Here is a 22,683-nt window from a genome sequence, read left to right as displayed (position 1 = left end):
AGCAACGTGGGTCTTGTTTTTCTCCAACCTTGACTATAAAAAAATATCCACCAACAATCGTTCAAATTAGTGGGTAACGATTATTGACGTTATCCACGTTTATATTTAGTTAATTTTTCATGTGGATTTTGTCAACAACAAAAAAATATCTTGCGTGCAGGCAATGTCCACAACTTGAGACCACAAATGAAAAAGGCCAATGGTGGAAGTTTTCTTCTATCAGGGTTAGAGAAATATATAGCTAGGTGGGCACGTAAGCTATTCATTTACTAGGTCCCACGTAGCATCCATTATAGGTCCTACAAATTTGTTTATTTTGCATAGAGCATTACAGTAAGGGGAAGTTGCAAAGTTCCAATCGAGATATCTTTGTTGATCTCTCCACTCTTAATTAATAATCTCCGCAAACTTTATTGATGGATCGAATCCCATGTTTCAATTTTAAGAACGAATTGATGATTCGTGCCCATGAATTTACTGTAAAATATAAAAACCAAAAAGAAAAAAGTGCCATGATTGTGTACTTCCAAGGAAACCGCAATGGAGGAGATGAAAGGGGTGCGATGAGATGAGAAGTTAGGCAGAGAGAGCTTTAAAGAGGCTATATGATAGGAATTGAATAGAGGCATTAAATGGGAGTTGGGTGTAATGTGTGTGTATGAACGAGCGGCTGGTATACTTTGGTAAATGGCCATAAGTAGATTCACGCAGTAAAACATTAAAAGCATCGGTTACCAAAATAGCTCTAAGGATATCATCTTCTTTCCATACATTTATAGCCTCATAAACACCAACTGCAATTCTTCTTCTTCTTCTTCTTCTTCTTCTTTTTTCTTTTGATAATTCTGGACGAGTTAATCCTACATCGCCATCTGTAAGCATGGCAATCTCCTCCCCTTGTTTATGATATCGAGATCGAGAGAGAGAGAGAGAGTCGGTTGGAGAAAGAGACAAGTTAGGAATTTAATGGCAAGTACGCGCTCGAAGCTAAAAGAAGGCATTAAATGCGGGCATTAAAACTGCGTGGTGCATACGGGCCTCACTTAGGTTTCAGCCGGCCATGGGTTCCCCATTTTGTCAATTCCTCCTTCTCGGCTTGCTTTTCTATGCCCTTTAATTATCGCCACCTTTTTCGATAACTTTTGTTGAAATAGATCTCCATAGTTCAATTTTGAAGTAAATGGGTGCTCGTTAACGATACCTGATGTGAAAATTACTCTGTACATGAGAGCTTAAACAGGCAAGTCGAGATGTCGAAACCAAGAAAAGCACGGTGGTTTAGAACTACAGGCTATGAAAATGCACCCGATTTACCTTTTCAAGATTTTCAAGTCACATTAATGTCGATCGATCGGTGTCCCGGTATACTGGTCTACTACAAATTCCAAACCGTAAATAGCATTTGAAAAGAATATTAGCAGAGTATAAATAGAGCAAAAGACGAATTAAGAAGTTGCGGGCGACGGTTCCCAACTGGATTACGCGGAGCATGTGGACCGAGGAGAAAGGGGGGAGAGTGGCCATTAAAAGCAGATAAAAGAAGGTGGGGGTGGCTCTAACATGAAATCACATTGAAGAGGAACCAAAAGAGCATTGGGCCTCTTTCCAATTTAAGGACCATCGTCACCCATTAATTGTCGGGGTTGGCAGTTCCTCTTCAATCGTTTCTATTTCTGGATTCACCAAAGAAAATTCCCAGCATTCAATTTTGATGGCGTTGGAGATTTTGTTCCGAGGCATATCTCATGTTGGGGCTATGGAGAGATGAAGGCATAATACATAAGGCAGTGCTAGTGCAAGGGCGAGTGCATATGGTCCCCCAATTTGGCTCTTAATAATGGATGGGAACGCGTAGCTGAGCTGAATCAAATGAGGACGAAAATGCATTAAAGAGATGGAGAGATAGGCAGAGAGAGAGAGAGAGAGAGAGAGAGAGAGAGAGATACATCGGGGCAATGAATGCGCGGTGGAAGTTTGCATGTCTTCCTGCTCAACTTTTGCTTCTTTTGCGCGTCAAACTTCGTTGTCGTCGTTATTTGCTAGAGATCGTCCCCCTCCCCTCCCCTCCCCTCCCAAAAGTCCAAACGAAGTTCACGACCCCACCCCCCACGAGGTCGAGTTTTCAACGGTGCCGTTTCAAATCATGTCTCTTACCTCTGGATCGCAACGTGTCAAGACTCGGCACGATTCGATTTGCACTTGTATTTCTTGAACTCCTTTTTCCATTAAACATGTGTCGTGATCGACTAATTAAGGGGTTGCGATGTTAGCAGTATATTTATTACGCATGCTTAATTTCGAAAAAAAAAATAATTTCAAATTTCAAGATCAAGTGCAAATTAACAACTAATCTCCATTATTAGTCTCTCTGTCTCTCTCTCTCTCTCTCTCTCTCTCTATCTATCCTCGAATTCCACGAAGGGAAAGAGAAGAGAAGTCGTGGGAGGACTGCATTAAATGTCAAAATGGGGAGATTTTGTTGAATTTTCCACTTTCTTCTTCTTGAAATACATATATAGTTTTAAATGAACGAATTCTGGGGGGCAGGGGGGGGGGGTGGGGTGGGTGTGTATGTGCTGGGGTGGGGACGATGACTTAGCGTTTGCTAAGTTTGGACAGCATTAAATGCTAATGTTATTAACATCATTTACGAACGCCTGCCCGCTTTCCTTGAATTCCTCCTCCTCCCCGCGTTTAAATGCGTCAACCATAAATGAAGCATTTAATACTCCCTACTTGATTCAGTGGGCATTTAGAACACTCCACCCCCCATTATTGTCTCTAATCACATCTCCATTTATTTATTTATTCATCATGGGTTTCGTTAAATCTCAATTTTTTTTTTATTTCAATGTACTGCTCTTTCGTGACCAGTGTGAATTAGTAGTATTTCTGCAAATGAGGCATTTTCCTGATCAACATGCCTTGACTGTTGACAAGTATTCGACGGCCCTTCTCTCTCTCTCTCTCTCTCCTGAGAGAGATGTTATACATGAGAAGTATTTTCAGTAAATGGTACTGACATCCCATACGTTTACGTGCCTCGTTTCTGCCTCTGTCTCTCTTCCTCTCCCAAACGCTCTCCCACCCATATAAGACCCCCAAAGGGCGTGAAAATCTGGACATTTTCTTTGGGGGGGAACGAAGAGAAGAGAAGAGGAGAGGAGAGGAGAAGAGAAGCAGACGAAAATATGGCCGCAGAGGTGAGCATGAGCAGAGTGGTGGAGTTCGTGAAGAAGACGAAGAAGGACGACGATAAACCGCAGCCAGTGCCGGTGCTGATGCTCCACCACAACCCCAGTAAGGAATCCACGCCTCCCATGACTCGAGACCTGCTTGGCCTCGAGTTCCAGTCGTCCCAAGAGCTGGTTGACCTCGACTTGCACGTCCCTTCTGGCTGGGAAAAGCGCCTCGACTTAAAGGTTCCCCCTTCTTCCCCACTTCTCAATCCTCCTCCTGTTCCATTCATTCCCTGTTTTGTTGTCGTTCAGCTCAAGTTTGTTTTTTTTTTTTTTTTTTTTTTACCATGTTTTCTGGGCAATCGACACTTACTCGGGGATGTCTCACGGCATCGTCCTTCTTTTACCGGGAATTTCTTAGATGGCCTCGGGCATATGACGCAAGAGAGGCTAGGGAGGGTCGACAGATAAATCGTTTTTTTCTTTTTTCCTGCAACTCATGTCAGGTGATCTCCTCAAAAAAGTCAAGCACGCTCCATCGCTCCTTAATTCGCCGCTTGTTTTGTCAATTGGGTTTGAATTTCTTCGCTCATTTCTGCCACCAAACGGACCCCAAATTAATGAATCTTTGGACGCATTTCATGAATTACTTTGAGTTGTAGACCGAATGGCTTTCTTCCCACAACCCTCCTTCCCCTTTTTGGGGTCGTGGCCATCTTATCTTCTGCAGGTGGGGTAGATTAACTCTGCAACCCTTTTTATCTTTATGTGGAAAGACAGGAAATTTCTTAATTGGCGTCACTGTATGTGTAGGCCTTCATTATGATTTGTACGCCAAAACGATGCCTGACACTTCTATGTCCTCTGTTAATTCTCAATCTGCTTCTCTGTTGCTCCATTAAACCTGTTCATCCATGCACCCCATTTATGCAGACCTCTGTCGTAGATTAGGAATGAATGGAATCGAGCCAGGACGCCCTAGTTTTTTGTTTGTCATAAACCCGTTCATGTTACTAAATGTTGTTATTGATTTCGAATTTGGTTCTACGTGCCTTCAGTCAGGGAAAGTCTATATCCAACGATGCAGATCCCAAGCTCTGCCCTCCTCATCCAACCACAAGCACCAACCCATCAATTCAGCACCTCCTCAGTTTCAGGACCTGAACTTCCCTCCTTCGCCCTCCAAACTTGCTTTCAACGGCTCCGACGACGCGTTCTTGGACCTCAAGTTACTCACATCTTCTTCGCCATCAACGTCCTGCAATTACCAGAGCGTCTGCACTCTCGATAAAGTTAAATCTGCGCTCGAGAGAGCAGACAGAGAACTGGCCAAGAAGAGATCTCCATTTTGGAAATCATCGCCATCCCCTTTGCATTCGCTGACTTCATCTTCGATCAAGGAGACCCAAGGGGAGGACAGCAATCAAGAGGTGTCGGCATTTGCTGCCGGCTGCCCCAGCTGTTTACTTTATATATTGATCTCCAAGGACAATCCCAAGTGCCCCCGTTGCAATTCTGTTGTTCCATTCCCGAGCTCAAAGAAACCTCGAATAGATCTCAACATATCAATCTGAGAGATGGATGACCAGTTAATGCTAATGATCAGATTGTTCCCTTCCCCGACACCCCCCCTTCCCCCTCTTCTTCTTCTAATTTTGTAAATGAGATTTGAGAGGTTTTCAAAGATAGATAGATTTGTATCAAGTAAAGTGTAGAATGTACATACATTTTAGAGGGCACTGACCTCCTTAGTGCAGTACAGCTGATGCCAGATCTTTTCTTCTTCAGCTTCTCTATATAAATGATAGGTTTGTTGCATGCACAATATAATCTTAAAGACTTCTGATGGAAACAGAAATTAGTGATCATTGCCACTGATGCTATGCTCTCTCTCTCTCTCTCTCTCTCTCTCTCTCTCTCTCTCTCTCTCTCTCTCTCTCTCTCTCTCTCTCTCATGGGTACGTGTGCATGCACGTGCGGGCACACAACGCACACAAAGGCATACACCAGCTAAATAGCCTGAATGTTGCACGCTCCTCAATTCAGTTGAGGCCTTACCTTCAGGAGTGACTATCCTGCTATTGTCATTCTGGTTTGGGATACAAGATCCGACTTTCTGCACAAGAGGGACTTTACAACTTCTAGTAAAGAGATTCTTTTGCATCGTGGAATCAAACTGGGGGTGTTGATGTGGCTCATACTTCCAATCCAACCATAAAAGCATCATCAACTATCTGCTTGAAATCTTCACGTGGTGGTGCAAGTGCAACTCCAGTGCCGATGCTAATAAAGATGCTTGCTGCAGAACAGCAAGCGGATGAGAAGATGGGGTGGCACTTCTGATAAGTTGGACAGTCCATGCAGCACAAATAGGAGCTTTTGAGGAACATATCGAGACAGATCGATCTGTTTCACGCTACTCTGTTTTTACAAAGTTGCCAAGGACTTCAATAGTGTTTGCTTCGCTCTACTTAGCATCAGGAAAACATGCTGATGCAATGACTGGAAAGAAGCCTAGATGGAATTTGCAAAGTGCCAAGTTTTGATGTCTCACTATTTGAGGAGCAAAATATCATTCAGCTGTTTCTAGAGGATAATACCTGCTTAAAATACATAAATATAGCCAGAAAAAAGGCCTCAGATCAAGACTCAACATAGACACTTGAGGATTGACTCGCTCTCATAGGGGAATCATAAACATGGTTCTGCAGCATCAAGCCATGCTGCAGAAGCCTATTGTCAATTTCTTAAAAAATAGTTTTGCATGTTAATTCTCTCATTGTCATCACGTGAATGAGATGACCAAACATCTCTCAAAGCTATCCTAATTGTTCTCGAGATTCACTCAAAATGCTGCATCAAGTTTGGCAAGCTTTTTGGAAGATGTAATCTATAACTAACTCTTGGACTTTACTATCAAGATACTTTTAGAACTATAAATCTCAAAGCACCCGATTCTCAAGCAAGTAATTGAGAAGTTAGGGCACGCGCTCACAAAATACATGTCCAGATAATGAGAATGCTAATACTTATTTTTTTTCACCTTAGATAGAAGAAGTTCCAGTGAATTTTGCAAATTGTTTAATTGATTTATTTCGACATTTCTCATTGGATGACGAATTTTCAATTCCTCTGACTATGACATTCCTCATCAAATAGAAGAGATGATAAGACACAAGACTCGTTAAAATTATCAGTTTTGAAGTGTCCACTAGCATTTCTACCAAATCAAAAGACCCTCAAAGTGCACATGTACAAAGCCAGAGAGGTGTCATAGATGGAAAAGATGCTAAGCAGACAAAGGTCACCATTTCCCAAAATTGACTGGTTCTTTTCTGGCAGGATACATTCGTAAAGCCGAGAAGAGAAAGTTACACAGGTTAGTGATTGTTTACATTGCATAAGAAGAACGCTCAATGCTCTGAAGCATTATGACATAGTTTGTCACCGAAATAGCTGCCTATTGTTGCTGAAAACTTCATTATCGCTGCTTGCTGGTTCAGCTTAATATTGGGATGGAGTTGTGGTCGTTCGTGCACAATTTGCTGGTGTCATCAATCTCAAGACCTGAAGATGCCGAGATGAGCCACTGAGAGGATTAAAGAGAGCACAATCTGCCCAAGTAATATTTTCTCTCAATTGCCGTTGGCGATAAACGAGCAATTTTTTCGGATCTGACCATCTGATCCAGACAATATACCAAGACTTGACATTTTCATCATAGCACGAGCAAAGTCCAATCTGAAGGCTGATCCATCATCCGAGGCATAAGCCCTTACAACACTTGCAGTTCTCTCATCGGTCATTAACTGCTGATCAGCGTATAGAAGACCTCTCCCCCTAAGCAAGCTCTGGTAATAATGTGTGTCGAAGCTTGATCCGGATGATATTGAAGTCACTAACTGTGGGAAGTATGTCAAACCCAAATCAGACTTAGTAAGGCTCCTTGATTCCATGAGCAGGGGAGTGCCACTGCTGCTATTGCTGCTTGTCTGACTGTCTTCACAGTTGTGTCTCAACTCACTGAGAAAGTCTGCAGATATGGTTGGGTCTGGCTGACCTGTCCCCAAGAAATTGTGCAAGCGTTCCAGAATGAACTCGCAACCAATCTTGCCAATATTGTGCCCTCCTTCATATTGAAAGAATTTATCAATTCAGTGCCCGGTTTTCCACTTGCAGTTCAAATCAACTTGACCACAAAGTAAGATAGAAGGATGGACTTTAGTGTAATAATACCTAAGAGACTGACTGTTTCTCTCTCGTCGAAACCTCTGAGACCGAATAGGTGGAGTGTCCGGAAAACATTATCGTCTGGCTTAGGAATTTCAGCCGTTGCTTCTGCGAAATAGGACTGAATACTGTCTCTCCTGCCAGTGAAAAGTGGATAGAACGGGCCACCAGCCTGTGGACTCGAACATCAGAATACGGATTGAAAAGGATAAGGAGTTAAAGGAAACAGAAACGAAGATTCACTGAACAAACTAAACAAGTAGCTGTCCAGCTGCAAGCCTGGAAACATGGAGGAAATAAAGAAGTTCCTAGACATGGAGTAGAGTAAATCTTCTCAATTGCCGAGATGACTTTGAGAATCATGATTAAACTTTTCCATATAGAACGCCAATTCAATGCCAATACACGAGAATACTAAACTTCATCGAAATCTGCATGAACGAATGGCAATGACAGACAGCGGGCGAGATAGTTTCTTGAAATGGGAGACGGGAAACGAGAGAAGAGCGTACCAGGACAATGCCCTCCCGGGTGGCGAGCACGAGGACATCGGCGCAAGAAACGACCCCAGGGCAACGATCTTCCAGCTCCTGCTTGATGGAATCGATTCTGTCGAAACCCTTGAGGGTCCGGTTGGGGATGGCCTGCCTTTCTATGGAATGGCTGCGGTTTCCCTGGCTGTCGTCCAGGAGAACGGAAGCATCGCAACCCTGACTCAAGAAAACACACAAGCCAATCAGCCTCTCCAAGCGAGGAACCCACGAAACAGAAACGAAGGAGAAGGAGAAGGAGAAGGAGAAGAAGAAGAAGAAGAAGAAGAAGGGACCCTGATGAAGCAATCGTGGAAGAGGAGACGGAGAAACGCGGGGGCAACATCGGGGTGTTGGGAGTAGATTCTGGCCATGGATGACCTCACGATATCTTCAGCGGCAGGGCAGGTGTGGCGGTAGAAGTCGTACTGGAGCCCGAGGGCGGGGTCTCCCCCCTCCTTGTCGACCGCGCCATCGTCGTCGTCGTCGTCGCTGCTCCTCTGGAGCAGGACGGGGGAGAGCGAATCCGGAGAGAAGGGGGGAGGGGGGAAGGGCTGGCCATGCAGATGGGCGCTGGAGCCCCTGCGATGGCGGAGCGAGACGAGGAAGGAGACGAAGAGGACGAAGATGAAGATCCACCACCTGTTCAGGGAGGTGGGCATGGCGTCAAACCCTTCTTCTTGAATCTTTTGCGTTTTCTTTCGGGTGAATGCTCTCTGCAAAAATGGCGAAGAGAGAGAGAGAAGAGAGGAGAGAGAGGAGAGAGGAGAGGAGAGGTTTTGGAGGGAAAGTGGGGAAGAAGAGGAGGGAGGGAGGGAGGGAGGGAGGGAGGGAATTGTTGTTTTGTTGTTTTAACTGAATTCCGCGACGAGCTGTGCCCGTGTTGGGGGAGAAGCCTCGCCGACTTATTTCAATACTTGCTTCTTCTTCGGCTTCCCCAAACCCCATATTTGAATTCTTCGAGTTGAGGGGTTTGCAACTTCAAGATGAGTGGCCCCCCAATTTTCATTCTTAAATTTTTTTTGATACTCTAGCAAAATCATAGGTAAAAATAATGGACCATTCAAGATAGTATTTATCTAGAAATCTCCGTCCGAGTCCATTCGTGATATAGAACAATACTAGAATTTTCTTCGTGCATAGGCTAGCCTGACTCCTAAATTCATATGTTTTTTGGGCTGTGTAATCGTGCTTTGAACCTTATGGACTTGGATGAGCCCAGAGGGTTGTATGCATGGCCATGATCAGATTTTAGGAAACGGTATCGAACATATTTTTTAATATCTTTAGAATGTTGGAATCACCGGTCCAGTGATTCGTGCAAAACAGCCCATGTCCGTACATTTCTATACGATATGAGTAAGCTTGACCTCACATTACATTTGCTAAGTACTATCGAGTTAGAGTTCTTTTCAATGTTATATGATGTTTGTGTTTTCAAACATGTTTTTATTCGCCTTTAAGCACGAATATCAGAAGCGTCTAATCATGTCATGGTCGAAAAATGACACTATAACATATCAACTTAAACATGCCGTTTGTCTAAATGGAACGGATCGACCTGTGTAAGGCTCGGATATTGTAGTGCTTGACTGGGAAATTCGCATGAAAACATTGCTTTCGTTTCCTTTGACGATAATGTAATTGTGTCGTGCTAATTAAAAAATTTCCCTGTATTTTTGATAAAATCGAGTGTTACCGTTTGCATCCGACTCTTAGCAATAGGAATTGGTGAACTGTGATTGTAGGTGCTCTCTTGATTCGCTGCTTTGAGTGAGTTTTGGACAATCATTGCCCCCATTTCCTATGATCCTATGATACAACCTTTTGCCCTTTTTTTACTTACGTATGATCGTACAAGATAAGTAAAAACATTACATTGCATGAGTCATAATGATATCCGTGGAGAGACATTTTTGCGATTCATTTGGGTTTATCGTTAAATTGAAAGTTGATGTTGCTACGTAATGAGCTGCCACGTATCCATCTCTATGGATCTTCAGAGGGATGACTTTATGTCGTCGCGACAACTGAAAATCGACCGCGATAGTTAAAAATCCAAGTCGAAGATTCGCAAGTGAATCTAAGCGCTACCTTCACTTAATCCGGATTCCAAGCAACCATATATTGTGATGGCGATCACATATAGATTCCAACGGCGTAGTTTGGTTTCCTCTTAAATTGTTAAGTAAACTTGGGGAAGAATAGTGGGCGAATGGATAAGGGTAGATACTAGGTTAAATATTTAAAATTGGAGAGGTAGAAGCATGTGATCGCGTGGCCTAATGGATAAGGCGCTCGCCTCCGGAGCGGGAGATTGTGGGTTCGAGTCCCATCGCGATCGCTATTCCTCTCCGTTTTCTTCTTTTGCTGCATTTCTCTTTTATTTTCGCAGGCACGCCTTTAAGTGTTCTACGGCTTACTTCTTTCACTCAAATTTTATTTATACCTATCTATACCTATACATAAAACTAAAATGAAAATGTCCGCATATAAGCTAACTCCGAGGACAATAAATTTTGTGGAATTTTCACATTAAGGCTTTCGCCACACGAGCATTTCATAGGGAAAATTACCAAAAAAGTCTTACACCTATTGTAATTATGTCAATTTAGTCATAAACTTTTTTTTTTGTCAATTGAGTTGTAAATTTTTTGCATTTATGCCAATTTAGTCCAACCAGCCAATTTTGATCGGAAATCGCTCACATAGACAATTTTGTTTTTTGTTTTTTTGCTGTTTTTTCATTGTTGCTGGCAACCCTCGCCATCATTGGGTGAGGCCAACCTCACTCGACCTCGCCCCAGCCATCAACAAGGGCAGCCTTCACCAGAGGCTGTGAGGTCAAAGACCATGAGGGCCGACCTCGCAGTTGAGGTCATGCCTTGCCCAGCCCTTGGCAGACCTCGCAGTTGCGAGGTCTAGCCTTATACCTCATCGGATCTGGTGAGGTTAGGCCTTGCTCATGGTCGACGAGGTTCGACCATCGCCAGCCCAGCCGTTAGTGAGCTCGACCTCACCCATGGCCTATGAGGTCAACCTAACCCAGTGATAGCAAGAGCTGGCCACTATGAAAAAACCAAGAAAAAAAGAGAAAAATAAAATAATCATAAAAATTTTAAAAAAATCATAAAAATTATCTGTGCCAATGCCGGCGGTACCATGTCAGCGATTTCTGGCCAAAGTTGGCGAGATCGACTGAATTGTCACAATTTTACAAGGTTTAAGGCTCAATTGACAAAAGAAAAAAAATTTATTACTGAATCGCTACACTTGCAATAGGTTTTTCTCATGGGATGGGCATGGAAACTTCAAAAGACGAATGTATTGAGAATAAAGGATGTACACCGCGGCATCACTTTTGTAACTGATAGTGCGCTCAATATATTTAGAAAACTGCAAGAAAATAGCACTAACTAGTCAAAATTAATTTGACTTTGGACTTGCCAAGTGGAAAATAGAATGGGTAAGCTCCGGGTGGTTACCTAACTAATCTCTTATTTTAATGAGCGCATATCCTCACCTTTGAAAGTCATGTCCATATTTTTTACTAAAATCGTTAAGATCCACCTCGAATCGGACACACACCTAGTGCATCTGAAGGAACGTCTAGAGATAATACTTAAATTTGGTTTCGTTGGGTCATAAATTAAACGGTCTGATTATAATTAGTATGCCCCTCGAGTTATGGACTTTATATTTAACACGTATTTTACTTAAGGAACGGCTAACTAGAGTTAACTTTTTTAATTCAATTAGCCAATGCATACAAATTTGAGCGGAGCAATTTATCTATTTTCATATGGTCCTTAGCTAAGACATATGCACCTATACTCATCATTGCATAGCATGGATCACTTTTTGATTTTTGTCCCCACTCCTACTCTCGAGAGGTGGACAATCGAACTCTCCACCTCTCTCTTCCCAAGTAGAAATGACGAGTGGTTCTATGTCCATCACTTCACACCATGTATTATATGTTATATTCATACAATTAGCTACGATGGACCGATGCTATACGTGAAGACTTATTAGATGAGTGCGTGTTACATATATATATTAAAATTGATGCGGAACCGTAGGGGAAAAAAACGGACAACTTGGAAAGCAACCCTCAATTGTTTAACAATAAACGGCCCGACCTTAAGCCGACCATCTCCATAAACTAAGAACTTGCAAAGCAAAGCAACCCTTATTTGTCTACATAAACCCCTTGATTTATATTAGGAGGAAATCGACGACTCATACAACTCTCAGCGGTCAAACTCTTGCGTAAATTACGCCTTTTGCTTTCCTTGGAAGATTGTCGTGGTCCTCTCACTAAATACGTGCGTTTGATTTGGCGTCTAATATTTCTGTAATTGTTTCGTTCTTTTCCCGGTCGGCGAACGCCTTTTTCATCCTTCGTCATCTCAGGCCTCTTCGATGGGTACTTGACTTGATTACATGCATTGCAGTGCAACCCCGCAGAAAATTGAATGACTTTGATTTTTAACTCACCACTAACTTCAAGTCACATCTGGTTTAACCCAATCACATACATAAAAGACTTGTTTGCTCCTTCTACTTGGAGTTCCCTAGTGCAGAAGAACTTCCACAGATTTTCAATGAAGCCAGAGAGGAAATCTAGAGCTCGAAAATTGATCGTTAATGACAACTTTTAGCATGAAAATATTTACTTATTAAGGTGTTACTCGAAGAAAAAGAGAACGTTTTTGTTTCGTTAGTTCATTCGAAACTTAGAAAACACTTTATTAATGAGCGCGCAATGACTCCAATCAATAAAGAGATGAAAATTATAAGAATGCACATATATGGAGGTGTCGTAATCGTTGCAAAATAAAGAAAGTTATCATACAATGAAAGCGGACCTTTTAAATAATAAGGATAAGTAAATTTGGAGTCCAAAAACTTATTATGAAAGAGAAATTGAGTCCCGGAACTTTCCAAAAATTGTAATAAAGACCCTGTTAAACAGAGTTTGTGGAAAAAGCTTGATTGCACCAACTTGGCAAGTTTTAGGATTTGATTGCATTTTTTAAAAGTCTTACAGAATCAACGGAAAGAACTGATTGCGACAATTTGACAAGTTTCAATTGTATTTTCGTAATAAGTTTTAGGACTTAATTCATTTTTTGAAAGCTTTTAAGATTCAAATGTATTTTTATGATAAGTTTCGAGACTTGCAGTGTATTTATCCCTAAATAATATTCAACGTCTAATAAAATTCTATCACGATATTTAGTTTATTAAGTAATCATGGTATGCTTAGCATTTGCCGAAGTGCCTACCTAAAACACAGTACATTTTCCTTCTATTGGGGAGTCGAGGTTTGTCGGGAACTGAACTGGTGTCGTCGGGCGGAGATAGCTGGGAAACGAGGGGGAAGGGGGAGGACGTTCAATTCTCTGGTTTGTCTGTCCGACAAAATTTGAAATTCAATCCGCAGCGGAAGGATGGAGAGATGACGTGACCGCAGCAAGCAACGCCATCTTCGTCGCTGATGAAGCCACATGAGTTTTAGAGTTTTAAGAAAGGGTTGGAGTCTTTGAGCTTTCACGCGCCTCCTCCTCTGCCAGTTACAGAAATGTCCGGCTAACTCAGCCCCCTCTTGAGCCTGGATCGGCGCACCGCTCTCCAGGTAAAAAGGACTTCATCTTTGCATTTCCCTTCTGCACTCTCAACCGATGTTCAGGCGTTCCTTCGCTCGTCCGTGAATCGAGGCTCCTCTCCTCGGGCGGTTGCCCAAGATACGAGATTAGCCTTTCGAAGCTGTTGTGGATTGGAAATGTTGCTGTGTGCATAGTTACTTTTTCGTGAGCTTTTGTGGGACTTAGCCTTTGCTTAGTTTTCGTCGTTCCTCTTCCGTCTTGAGGTAAAGATTTTCAAAAAGTTCGCGACTTTTCCCCACCCACCATAGCGTGTAGCCCGGAAGAAGAAGAAGAAGAAGAAGAAGAGAGAAGTATCCAAATCCATTCACATCGAGGTCAAGCATAAAGATGCAGAAAAAGGGCAATGAATTTGAGTTCGACACCCATTTCGGACTACTAGTAGGTCACTACCTGAGTTCGGCCTCGGCGAACTCAAGCTTTTGTCATGCCGTGAATTTTCTTCAATGCACTGTGAACTGTAAAGGTGATTATGCTGTAGCTTCACCCTGTCTCATCCACTGTTCTGTAAAATTCTGCCTGTGTCTTGTCCTTTTCTCCATATCTTGGATCTTTGTATGCTCAACACGAAATGCATCGAAAGGCCTTGGTCATTTACACAGTAATTTGCTGTCTCAAAAATGAGCGAAGCTTCTGGCTCTCTCCAAGTCCAACTACCTCTCGGCATGCCTCCGTAATCAAATCTAATAATTCTCTTTAAAAATATGATGCTACTGTGGGTATGATTGGATTCCGATGCATTGCATTGGCTAATCTGAATGTTTGCTGTGCCACTGTCCAGGTTGTTTTGGCTGGATTCGGAATTTGCTCTTTAGGATACGATGGAGAAAGTAGTAAATGATGGTCTCATGGAGCAACCAATAACATATGGGCCGTTCTATCATGACACAGGGCAGCCTGGCCTGGAAAACATTCATCCTGCATCTCAGTCATTTCCGCTGGGAGTTGCAAGCACTCATGTAGGACCGCTTGAGATAAGTGCTTCAGCAGCTAAACCTGTTCTCAATTATTCCATACAGACAGGTGAGGAGTTCGCGCTTGAATTTATGCGTGATCGAGTAAATACCCGGAAACCTTTTGTTGAAAATGCAGTCGGTGATTCCAATTCAACGCGTTACTTGGAACTAAAGGGCATTTTAGGCATCAGCCACACAGGTTCAGAAAGTGGATCAGACATTTCAATGACTAACATCACCGAGAAAGCTCCTAGAGAGCTCGAGAGGAACTCCTATCTTCATGAGGGTTCAAGTATTTATCCCTCAATTAGATCAGTTCCTCGAACATCAACCTGTGCAAGTTCACAGCAGTTCATCCCAGGGAGCACCTCTTCAGGTGCCTCTGATAGCTCATCGATGAGTATGAAGGTCCTCTGCAGCTTTGGCGGTAAAATTCTGCCTCGTCCAAGTGATGGAAAGCTCAGGTATGTTGGAGGGGATACACGAATCGTACGCATAGGGAAGGACATTTCTTGGCAGGAGCTTGTGGAAAAAATGCTGACAATTTATGGCCAAGCTCATGTTATAAAGTATCAGCTCCCTGGAGAAGACCTGGATGCCTTGGTCTCTGTATCTTCTGACGAAGATCTGCAGAACATGATGGAGGAGTGTAAGGAGCTAGATTTTAGAGAGGGCTCACATAAGCTTAGGATTTTCCTTTTTTCCATGAGTGATTTGGAAGATGTTGACTTGGGTATCGGGAGTACAAATGGTGAGTCTGAGATGCAGTTTGTAGTTGCTGTGAATGGAATGGATATTGGGTTGAGAAAAAGCTCAATGCTTCATGGTTTTGCTAGCTCGTCAACAAATAATTTAGATGATTTAGATGGACAGAATATCGGTACAGAGGTTAATGCAGCTGGAGTCGGTGTTTCTCCTTTGGCTGGAATCGTTGTCTCACCATCACAAATTCTGTCTTCAGCGGTTCTAAGTGATTCCTCCTATGCCGGTCAAACTGTTCCCCAGTTCTACAACGGCCAGGTATTGCAAAATGGAGATACAAAGCAATACTACTTGCCCTATGGGCGTGACCAGTCAACTTGCTCTCTTTTAGGAGAAACGCTCACTACAATGCCATTTCACGTTCTTATGAATCAGCAGGGAGGTTTGATGGAAATGCATCTGCAGGATAGTTTGCTTAAGGTGAACTCTGAGTCATCATTAAGGGAGGAGAAACCAAAAAGTGAAAACTTTGTCCAGCAAGAGAGTGACCCTGACGGCACATCTACCTTGAAGAAAGATCGTTCTGTTGTTTCACAGTCATATGAGATTGATGAGATGGGATACTCACAGATTAACAGATTATCGGCATTAAAAGGTGCGACTGAGAAGGACACACCCTATTTTCCTTCAAACAATGTGGGGAAAAATAAGGATCCTGAAATGGTTCCCGTGTCTGTTGATGCTGTTCTAACTTCAGTGCAGGTTCCCAATGTCAGTAACTATGACAACTGTTCCACAGCAAGAACTGTTATTGCTCCAGATGAAGGTAACTCTGAGTCCATTCCGAATGGTTTGAGTTATGTTGAGCCACCTGTTCTTCCTCAGAGGGTTTATCGCTCTGAGAGGATTCCTCGTGAACAAGCAGAGTTACTTAGTCGGTTATCTAAGTCAGATGATTCACTTGGTTCTCAGTTTATGGTATCTCATTCAGGTTTGGACCTTGCACAGCCTGGTCCAAGTGCAGAAGTCAATGGTAATTTGCAGAGAAAACAAATGACTCCCCGTGTTGAAATAGAACAGCCCGTTTCTGGTGAAAATCCTCCATGTCGAGAACCTCAGACGATTGATGATGGACTTGCACAACTTGAGTTGTATAGAGAATTTGCAAATGGTATATCTCAAATAACTTCAAGAGCCACAGAGTATGGGCTGGACAGTGAACTTAAGTTGCCAGAGGCGTCCTTTGGTGATGATAAAGGTGTTACGAAAGAGATTAGCACTCTCAACATTAATCACGCAAAGAATGCTCCTTTAGTTGATCACAAGAAATTCCCGGTTGTTGAGACTGTTGAAGCTGGATCTGAAGTTACTTACACTAGATATAATGACGATGGCATATCTGTTCTTCCCGAGCATAAGGTGAAACCAAAGGAAGGAGACATTCTCATTGACATTGATGAGCGGTTTCCTCGTGATGTGCTTTCCGACATTTTTGCCCAAGCAATATTTTCCGAAAATTCATTTGATTACACTCAGCTGCATAAAGATGGGGCTGGTGTGAGCTTGAACATGGAAAACCATGAACCTAAGCATTGGTCATACTTCCAGATGTTGGCACACGAAGAATATAAGAGAAATGATATTTCTCTTATAGACCAGGATCATCCTGTTTTCCCTTATGAGGTTGGAAAAGCTCGACAGGGTGATGATAGATCTCATCACTTGACACAGATAAGATCAGATGAAGATCCTAAGGTCAATGTTAATTCCCCTGTCATTTGTGCTCAGAATGGCCCTGAAGAATTGCCTGAAGTATCTGGTACTACCGACACATCTGCTTTGCACATGGAATTTGGTCATTCCCAACTCAAGAATGGTGAAGGGTTGCGATTTGATTCTGTTGCAGAGAACTTGAGGACACCTGAGTCAGAATATGAGGTATTCTTCAGAGGATGCCTTGTTATGATCAATCTTTCAAGTGAATTTTTTTATTACGAGATTTCTGATTTTCTTTTAATTTATTCAGGGTCAAATAGAGTTAAGAAGTACGGGTCTGCCACCTCTGGATCCTTCTTCTTTGGGAGGTGTTGATATCAGCACTTTGCAGGTATGATGCTTGAATAAGCTGGTTTGCCTACCCCTATGAATAGATAGGGTTTCTGAGATATCGGCTCCGATCCGATCCTTTTCCTTTGCTTGGCAATTATGAACACTGGGTAGGTGGTATGAAAGCCCCAGACGTATTGGTCTTACTATGGGGTGGCCGTCTCTGCCAAGACTCTTATTCCCCATTCAAATCAGATTCTTGTTGCCATGCTCTTTTTCCCTGTAAAATTTTTAACGACGAGAAGCCAAAAAGTCTGGTTGCCGTTTAAATTCCTGCTGACTCATGTGGCTCTAAAGATGAATCAGGTTGCTTCTTTCATTGGGGAAAGGGTGCATTGGTTATGGGGGCAGTTAAAATAAGTATGGATCTGTCTTTAGGATCTTCTTGGGTAGGCTTGACATTAGTTCTCTTCAGTATTTGTAGAATAGGTAAGCCCTAATTCCCAAAACATATTTGATGGTGGTGGATCCCTTTTGTTGTGCCTCAGTGCTAAAGTGAAAATTATAACGTTAACTTTGTTAATAAGACAATGCTGTAAGACTTGTACTGACATCCATAGCATATGGGACGATTGTGCTAATAGTTCCTTTAGATATGACACTCTTTGGCCTGTGCATTCTTCATCTTTTCAAAAGTATTTGACAAAATGTGTCAAACACTTCACATCTATCCTTTACTTTGGACGCTGCCGTTGAGCTTGTGCAAATTGTCACCATTTCACATGTTCATTTCTTTGCTGGGTGTTCTTCTATGAAACTTTTATTTTTGGACTTCCTTTCACCTGATTTGGTTTGCCAGCTTTCTTTTTGTCCTTTTTGGTGACCCCTCCAAATGCATGTTCTAGGTAATAAAGAACGAAGATCTTGAAGAACTCAGAGAACTGGGTTCTGGTACATTTGGAACTGTTTATCATGGGAAATGGAGAGGGTCAGATGTTGCTATCAAACGGATAAAGAAAATTTGCTTCACAGGTCGATCATCGGAGCAGGAAAGATTAGTGAGTCCCTTCATTCAAATGATAGATTGACTCAATTGTGGTTTTAATATGGGTGCTATACACGTGCTTCCAGAACGTCGCTCTGTACTTTTGAGATCACTGCTGATAGCATTCTCCTTTTCTTTCCCTTCTTTTTCTTATCATTTTTTCCATCTTTCTCTGGATGCATCTCTGATGCTCTATCCGTTTACTAACTAAGCTAGTTCTTGTTTCTTAGACAACTGAGTTTTGGCGGGAAGCTGACATTCTATCAAAGCTTCACCATCCAAATGTTGTGGCATTTTATGGTGTTGTGCAAGATGGACCTGGAGGAACCTTAGCCACTGTGGCAGAATTTATGGTTGATGGTTCTCTAAGGCATGTTCTACTCCGCAAGGATAAGTAAGATTTCCGGCCTCATGCTTTTTAAATTTGCTGATGCATTGAATCAATAATTTGTTTTATGGTTGTTACAATTGGCATGATTACATATGAGCACTTGGAAGGATAGAATTATATCACTGCACCAACAGAAATGTAATTTAAATGCGTTGGAAACAATAAGCATGTCATCTTACTAGTTCACTTCATTCAATGGTCATTTCATCTTCTCTCCAGCCCCTAACCAGCATACTCTGTAGGCATCTTGACCGTCGAAAGCGCCTCATAATTGCAATGGATGCGGCATTTGGGATGGAATACTTGCACTCAAAGAATATTGTGCATTTTGATCTGAAATGTGACAATTTGCTGGTGAATTTGAAAGATCCGTCACGTCCCATTTGCAAGGTAAGATTGCAGTTTGAATGTTGCGCAGCAGGGAACTGTTTACTTACTATTTTTGCATAATAAGCAATGTCCTTTTTCAGGTTGGTGATTTTGGCCTGTCAAAAATCAAGCGAAATACCTTGGTTTCTGGTGGAGTAAGGGGAACTTTACCATGGATGGCCCCTGAGTTGCTAAATGGCAGCAGCAATAAAGTCTCTGAAAAGGTACGATGTTGTCATCGGCATTGTCTCTAAATGATAAGATGGGTTGATCACTGAGGGTTATCTGTTCTAAATTAATTTGATGGGATTGTGATCAGAGTTGCACAACCACTCTATTCCCTCATGATCTGTGTACATCTACCTGATTTCGGGTATGCTTGTATGCCGGATTGTGAAGTTTGGGGGACCAATTGTTTCCACCATGTACTCGCACAATCAAGAGATATGGTGGCAGAGATTTAAAACGGCAATCTTATTTTAGAAGAAATATTTATCTTGAATTCAACTTTGGATGAGCTATGCTAGTATGTCATTTTAACATTCTGGTTGATGTTGCGACTTACCAGTAATTGTGGAAGAAATACTACCCATAAGTAAAGGTGGAAGACGTACCGCTGAAAAGCTATCTTATTCTGATAATTTGCAATGAACAACCATGAATGAGAATGCTAGTTTACAATGACCCAACTTAGCAGAAAGCTACTCTCATCTTTATTGGCAAGTTGTGCACCCAATCCCTATTGCCATCCTATGATCCATAGCTTTGATGATTTGGGTGTTTATGATTCTCTAAGTTGGATGTTTTGAGAATGTGCTATTTGCAGTTTAAACTTTCATCAATTGGCCTTTTCTTGTTGTCATATAAATTAGCTGTTTGTTGTTTGATTTTGTCCAATTTTTACAGTATATTTTTACTTTTTGGTGGTAGTTTATTGGAAAGGCTATTTTGTACATAAAAGTTAAGTAGCTATGAGCATCACTCAACGACGTCAATTTCCTTCAATGAGTACTGTAAAAATTGTGTCCTTGCTAGGGGCTTTGTTCATCATTGTGGATTATTAATTTACAGGTGGACGTGTTCTCCTTCGGTATTGTTTTGTGGGAGATTCTCACCGGGGAGGAACCGTATGCAAATATGCATTATGGTGCAATTATAGGTGTGTGTCAGTACTCTTCTCATGACTTCTTGTAATTACCATTCATTTGAGGGCAGCTTTGATGGAATGTGAATGAGGTAGCGGTGCTTCTGTTCTCTGTGTTTCATGATGATGCAGTCCAGTCACTGATCAGTAAATGAAACTGATCTAGCTTAAGCTAATTCTCTATATTGATGAAGTGAGCTTGTCAATTTGGTACAAATACTGTGATTTATTGGCAAAGATGGAGAGAAGCAGAAATATCGCACTAAGAACTGATTGCCAAAGAAATTTATGTTGTCAGGATGAATTAATCAGTCAGAAATAAATGGGTAATTAGACCACTACAGTTTCTTACATTCTGTTGAAAGTTGGCTGTCTGAGCGACTATGGTTGAGAATTTTCATTTGCTGCAAATATTGATGTCGGTGAAAGTGTAGAAGATAGTTTATAAATATTTAAGGCGGTCAAATCGTTATTGATAAGGTTATTGACCATTTTGAAAAGCATGTCTTACATTCATTTTATAATTACCTAGAGAATCCTGGAATTGCAACACTGTATGGTAGCACGTAATACAGACTGAGGAGGATTTATCATTGTCTGTTTAGGAACATAACTTTTAAGTAAAAATCTGGATTGAGAAGTGGAAGACCAAGACCATTATCACTATTTTTGGCTGCATGTATATTGGTTCCGCTTGCTATATTAGGGCCTCGGTTTTTGTTGGTATTGTTGATACTACTGAATACTTTACAGCTCTAGTCAAATGTTATCAATGGTTTTAAGTGTTCCTTCAATGTGCCTTCTCCACCATGATGATGCATCAAGGTCTGACCTATTTATTGGCCAAACTAAGTTATGAGACCTTCCTGCAGCCTTTATTGCATTAATTTTAAGGATTAATTTTGTCATTTGTAGAAACTCGTGTTGGATTATGATATGACGTGTGTTATCATGCATTCTCATCAACCTCGAAATTTTTGTGCTGTGTTTGGTTGAAGCATCTTTTTCAATATGGCCTGATGGTGATTGTTTCTGAGAAATTTCGTTGCTATAGATAGATAGTTGTATGTATATGTGTATGTAGGATCTTTCCACTGTATTCTCTTTATCAGCTCAAATGTCGGATTATATCCTATATACAATATATGGTGTATCCTCATGATTTTATGTGGCAAAGCAGGAGGCATAGTAAGTAACACGTTGAGACCGCCCATACCAAGCTTCTGTGATCAGGAATGGCGGAGGCTAATGGAACAGTGTTGGGCACCCAATCCGACTGCTAGGCCATCCTTTACAGAAATTGCTGCCCGTTTACGTGTCCTGTCAGCAGCAGCAGCAGCAAGCCACGGGAGAGCCCATGGTCAGAAAGCATCCAAATGATGCCAATCATTGATGGTGGAACAGTATTTTTTTGCACTCATCTGTTCTTGTCATGATTCATCGAAACAGACAATTCATTTATTCAAATTCAATTGCACGTTCTTGGAGAAGATAGCTTGTATAATGGGGGAATTAGCTGCTCCATATGTTTGGAGTGGGCGGGACCTTGTTGAAACTGTCAGACAGATCAACATTGACCTTGTACATCGTGGTTTCTTTCATGGTATATGCTGCTTTTGTGAATCTGTCTCTGAAATATGCACGCTGATTCATAATTCGTGGTAGTATTTTCTCGTGCAATGCTTTTCAGATGCTTTGGTTAAGTTTCCCAACGTTTTACTCGCTTTGGTTGGGTTTCCTATCATCAGATTCAGTCACAATGGTGAGGACAGCATATTTCCTGTGCATTATGCATGTGGTGGGTTCTTTTCTTCTTTTTATTGCTGCTGCGGACTGTGTTTAGGAATTCATTCAAGAGTCCTATATGCCAGCATCTTGTCAACTTCTGGTACATTGCACAGCAACAGCTGAACTACTGAAGGATTTTGTTGTTTTCGTGAGACTTAAAGTTTCAGCTGTTTGAAAATGAAGTTCGTATAAGGAGGGAAGACAGAGTGGTTGAGTTGAGTGACTGATGGAATGTCATTGCTCATGCGTAGCAAATGGTGGCGATGGTCCGTGATATCATAGCAGTAGTTTCTTCCTTATATCAGCAAGTTGCGACAAAATAAATCAAGGAGCAACTAGAGATCCTCACGAGCTAACAAACCCCGTGCGTCTGTTCTTCAAGGCTGGTCATCTGTCTCCGAGGAATTGAGATGTTTTATGGTACACTTGACATCTTCCCCATTTTCCAATGGCGAATTTATCCTGAAAAAGTGAGTTGGACTTTCGAGTTCGAAACACGCTCGTCGTCCAAAGTCCAATCCATTTGATGAGATCCAGACGGTGGAAGTTGAGCGAACACCCGATCTAATTTATGCTCTTCTCAGTCTACATCCACCCAAAGCCAAAGTAAATCCAGTGGAAACGAGAGTGACAA

At 41.9% G+C, this 22,683-nt stretch overlaps 3 protein-coding genes and 1 non-coding gene across 5 annotated transcripts; 3 read left to right on the top strand and 1 right to left on the bottom strand.

The window, feature by feature from the left end:
- Positions 1 to 2,956: 2,956 nt before the first annotated feature.
- On the top strand, positions 2,957 to 4,966 carry LOC115692249 (uncharacterized). Its single transcript, XM_030619054.2, has 2 exons — positions 2,957 to 3,422; positions 4,238 to 4,966. The coding sequence occupies exons 1-2, from the start codon at positions 3,192 to 3,194 to the stop codon at positions 4,751 to 4,753; spliced, it is 747 nt and encodes a 248-aa protein (XP_030474914.1). The 5' UTR covers positions 2,957 to 3,191; the 3' UTR covers positions 4,754 to 4,966.
- A 1,491-nt stretch (positions 4,967 to 6,457) lies between these two features.
- LOC115692246 (putative Peroxidase 48) lies at positions 6,458 to 8,695 on the bottom strand. The gene is made up of 4 exons (XM_030619047.2): positions 8,236 to 8,695; positions 7,922 to 8,119; positions 7,416 to 7,581; positions 6,458 to 7,308 (listed from the first exon to the last, which is right to left on the bottom strand). Exons 1-4 carry the CDS (start codon positions 8,599 to 8,601, stop codon positions 6,815 to 6,817), a joined length of 1,224 nt encoding a protein of 407 aa, XP_030474907.1. The 5' UTR covers positions 8,602 to 8,695; the 3' UTR covers positions 6,458 to 6,814.
- Positions 8,696 to 10,210: 1,515 nt separating this feature from the next.
- Positions 10,211 to 10,283, top strand: TRNAR-CCG (transfer RNA arginine (anticodon CCG)). The gene has a single exon. It is a non-coding gene; the product is annotated as a tRNA-Arg (tRNA).
- A 2,987-nt stretch (positions 10,284 to 13,270) lies between these two features.
- Positions 13,271 to 21,928, top strand: LOC115692245 (uncharacterized). 2 transcript variants are annotated; one of them, XM_030619045.2, is made up of 9 exons: positions 13,271 to 13,580; positions 14,390 to 17,204; positions 17,293 to 17,373; positions 18,218 to 18,370; positions 18,588 to 18,751; positions 18,991 to 19,138; positions 19,219 to 19,341; positions 20,189 to 20,276; positions 21,442 to 21,928. In XM_030619045.2, exons 2-9 carry the CDS (start codon positions 14,430 to 14,432, stop codon positions 21,639 to 21,641), a joined length of 3,732 nt encoding a protein of 1,243 aa, XP_030474905.1. In that variant the 5' UTR covers positions 13,271 to 13,580; positions 14,390 to 14,429; the 3' UTR covers positions 21,642 to 21,928. The 2 variants fall into 2 exon arrangements, with proteins under 2 accessions (XP_030474905.1, XP_056172915.1); XM_056316940.1 differs by lacking the exon at positions 13,271 to 13,580 and adding an exon at positions 13,815 to 14,074.
- The last annotated feature ends 755 nt before the right edge of the window (positions 21,929 to 22,683 follow it).

This window comes from Syzygium oleosum, unplaced genomic scaffold (genome assembly GCF_021117445.2).
Source record: "Syzygium oleosum isolate NSW1041296 unplaced genomic scaffold, Sole_v2.1 Sole_v2.13, whole genome shotgun sequence".
NCBI lineage: Eukaryota > Viridiplantae > Streptophyta > Magnoliopsida > Myrtales > Myrtaceae > Syzygium > Syzygium oleosum.
Note: the sequence above shows the minus strand (reverse complement) of the source record. Positions and strands in the feature narration are given on the sequence as shown.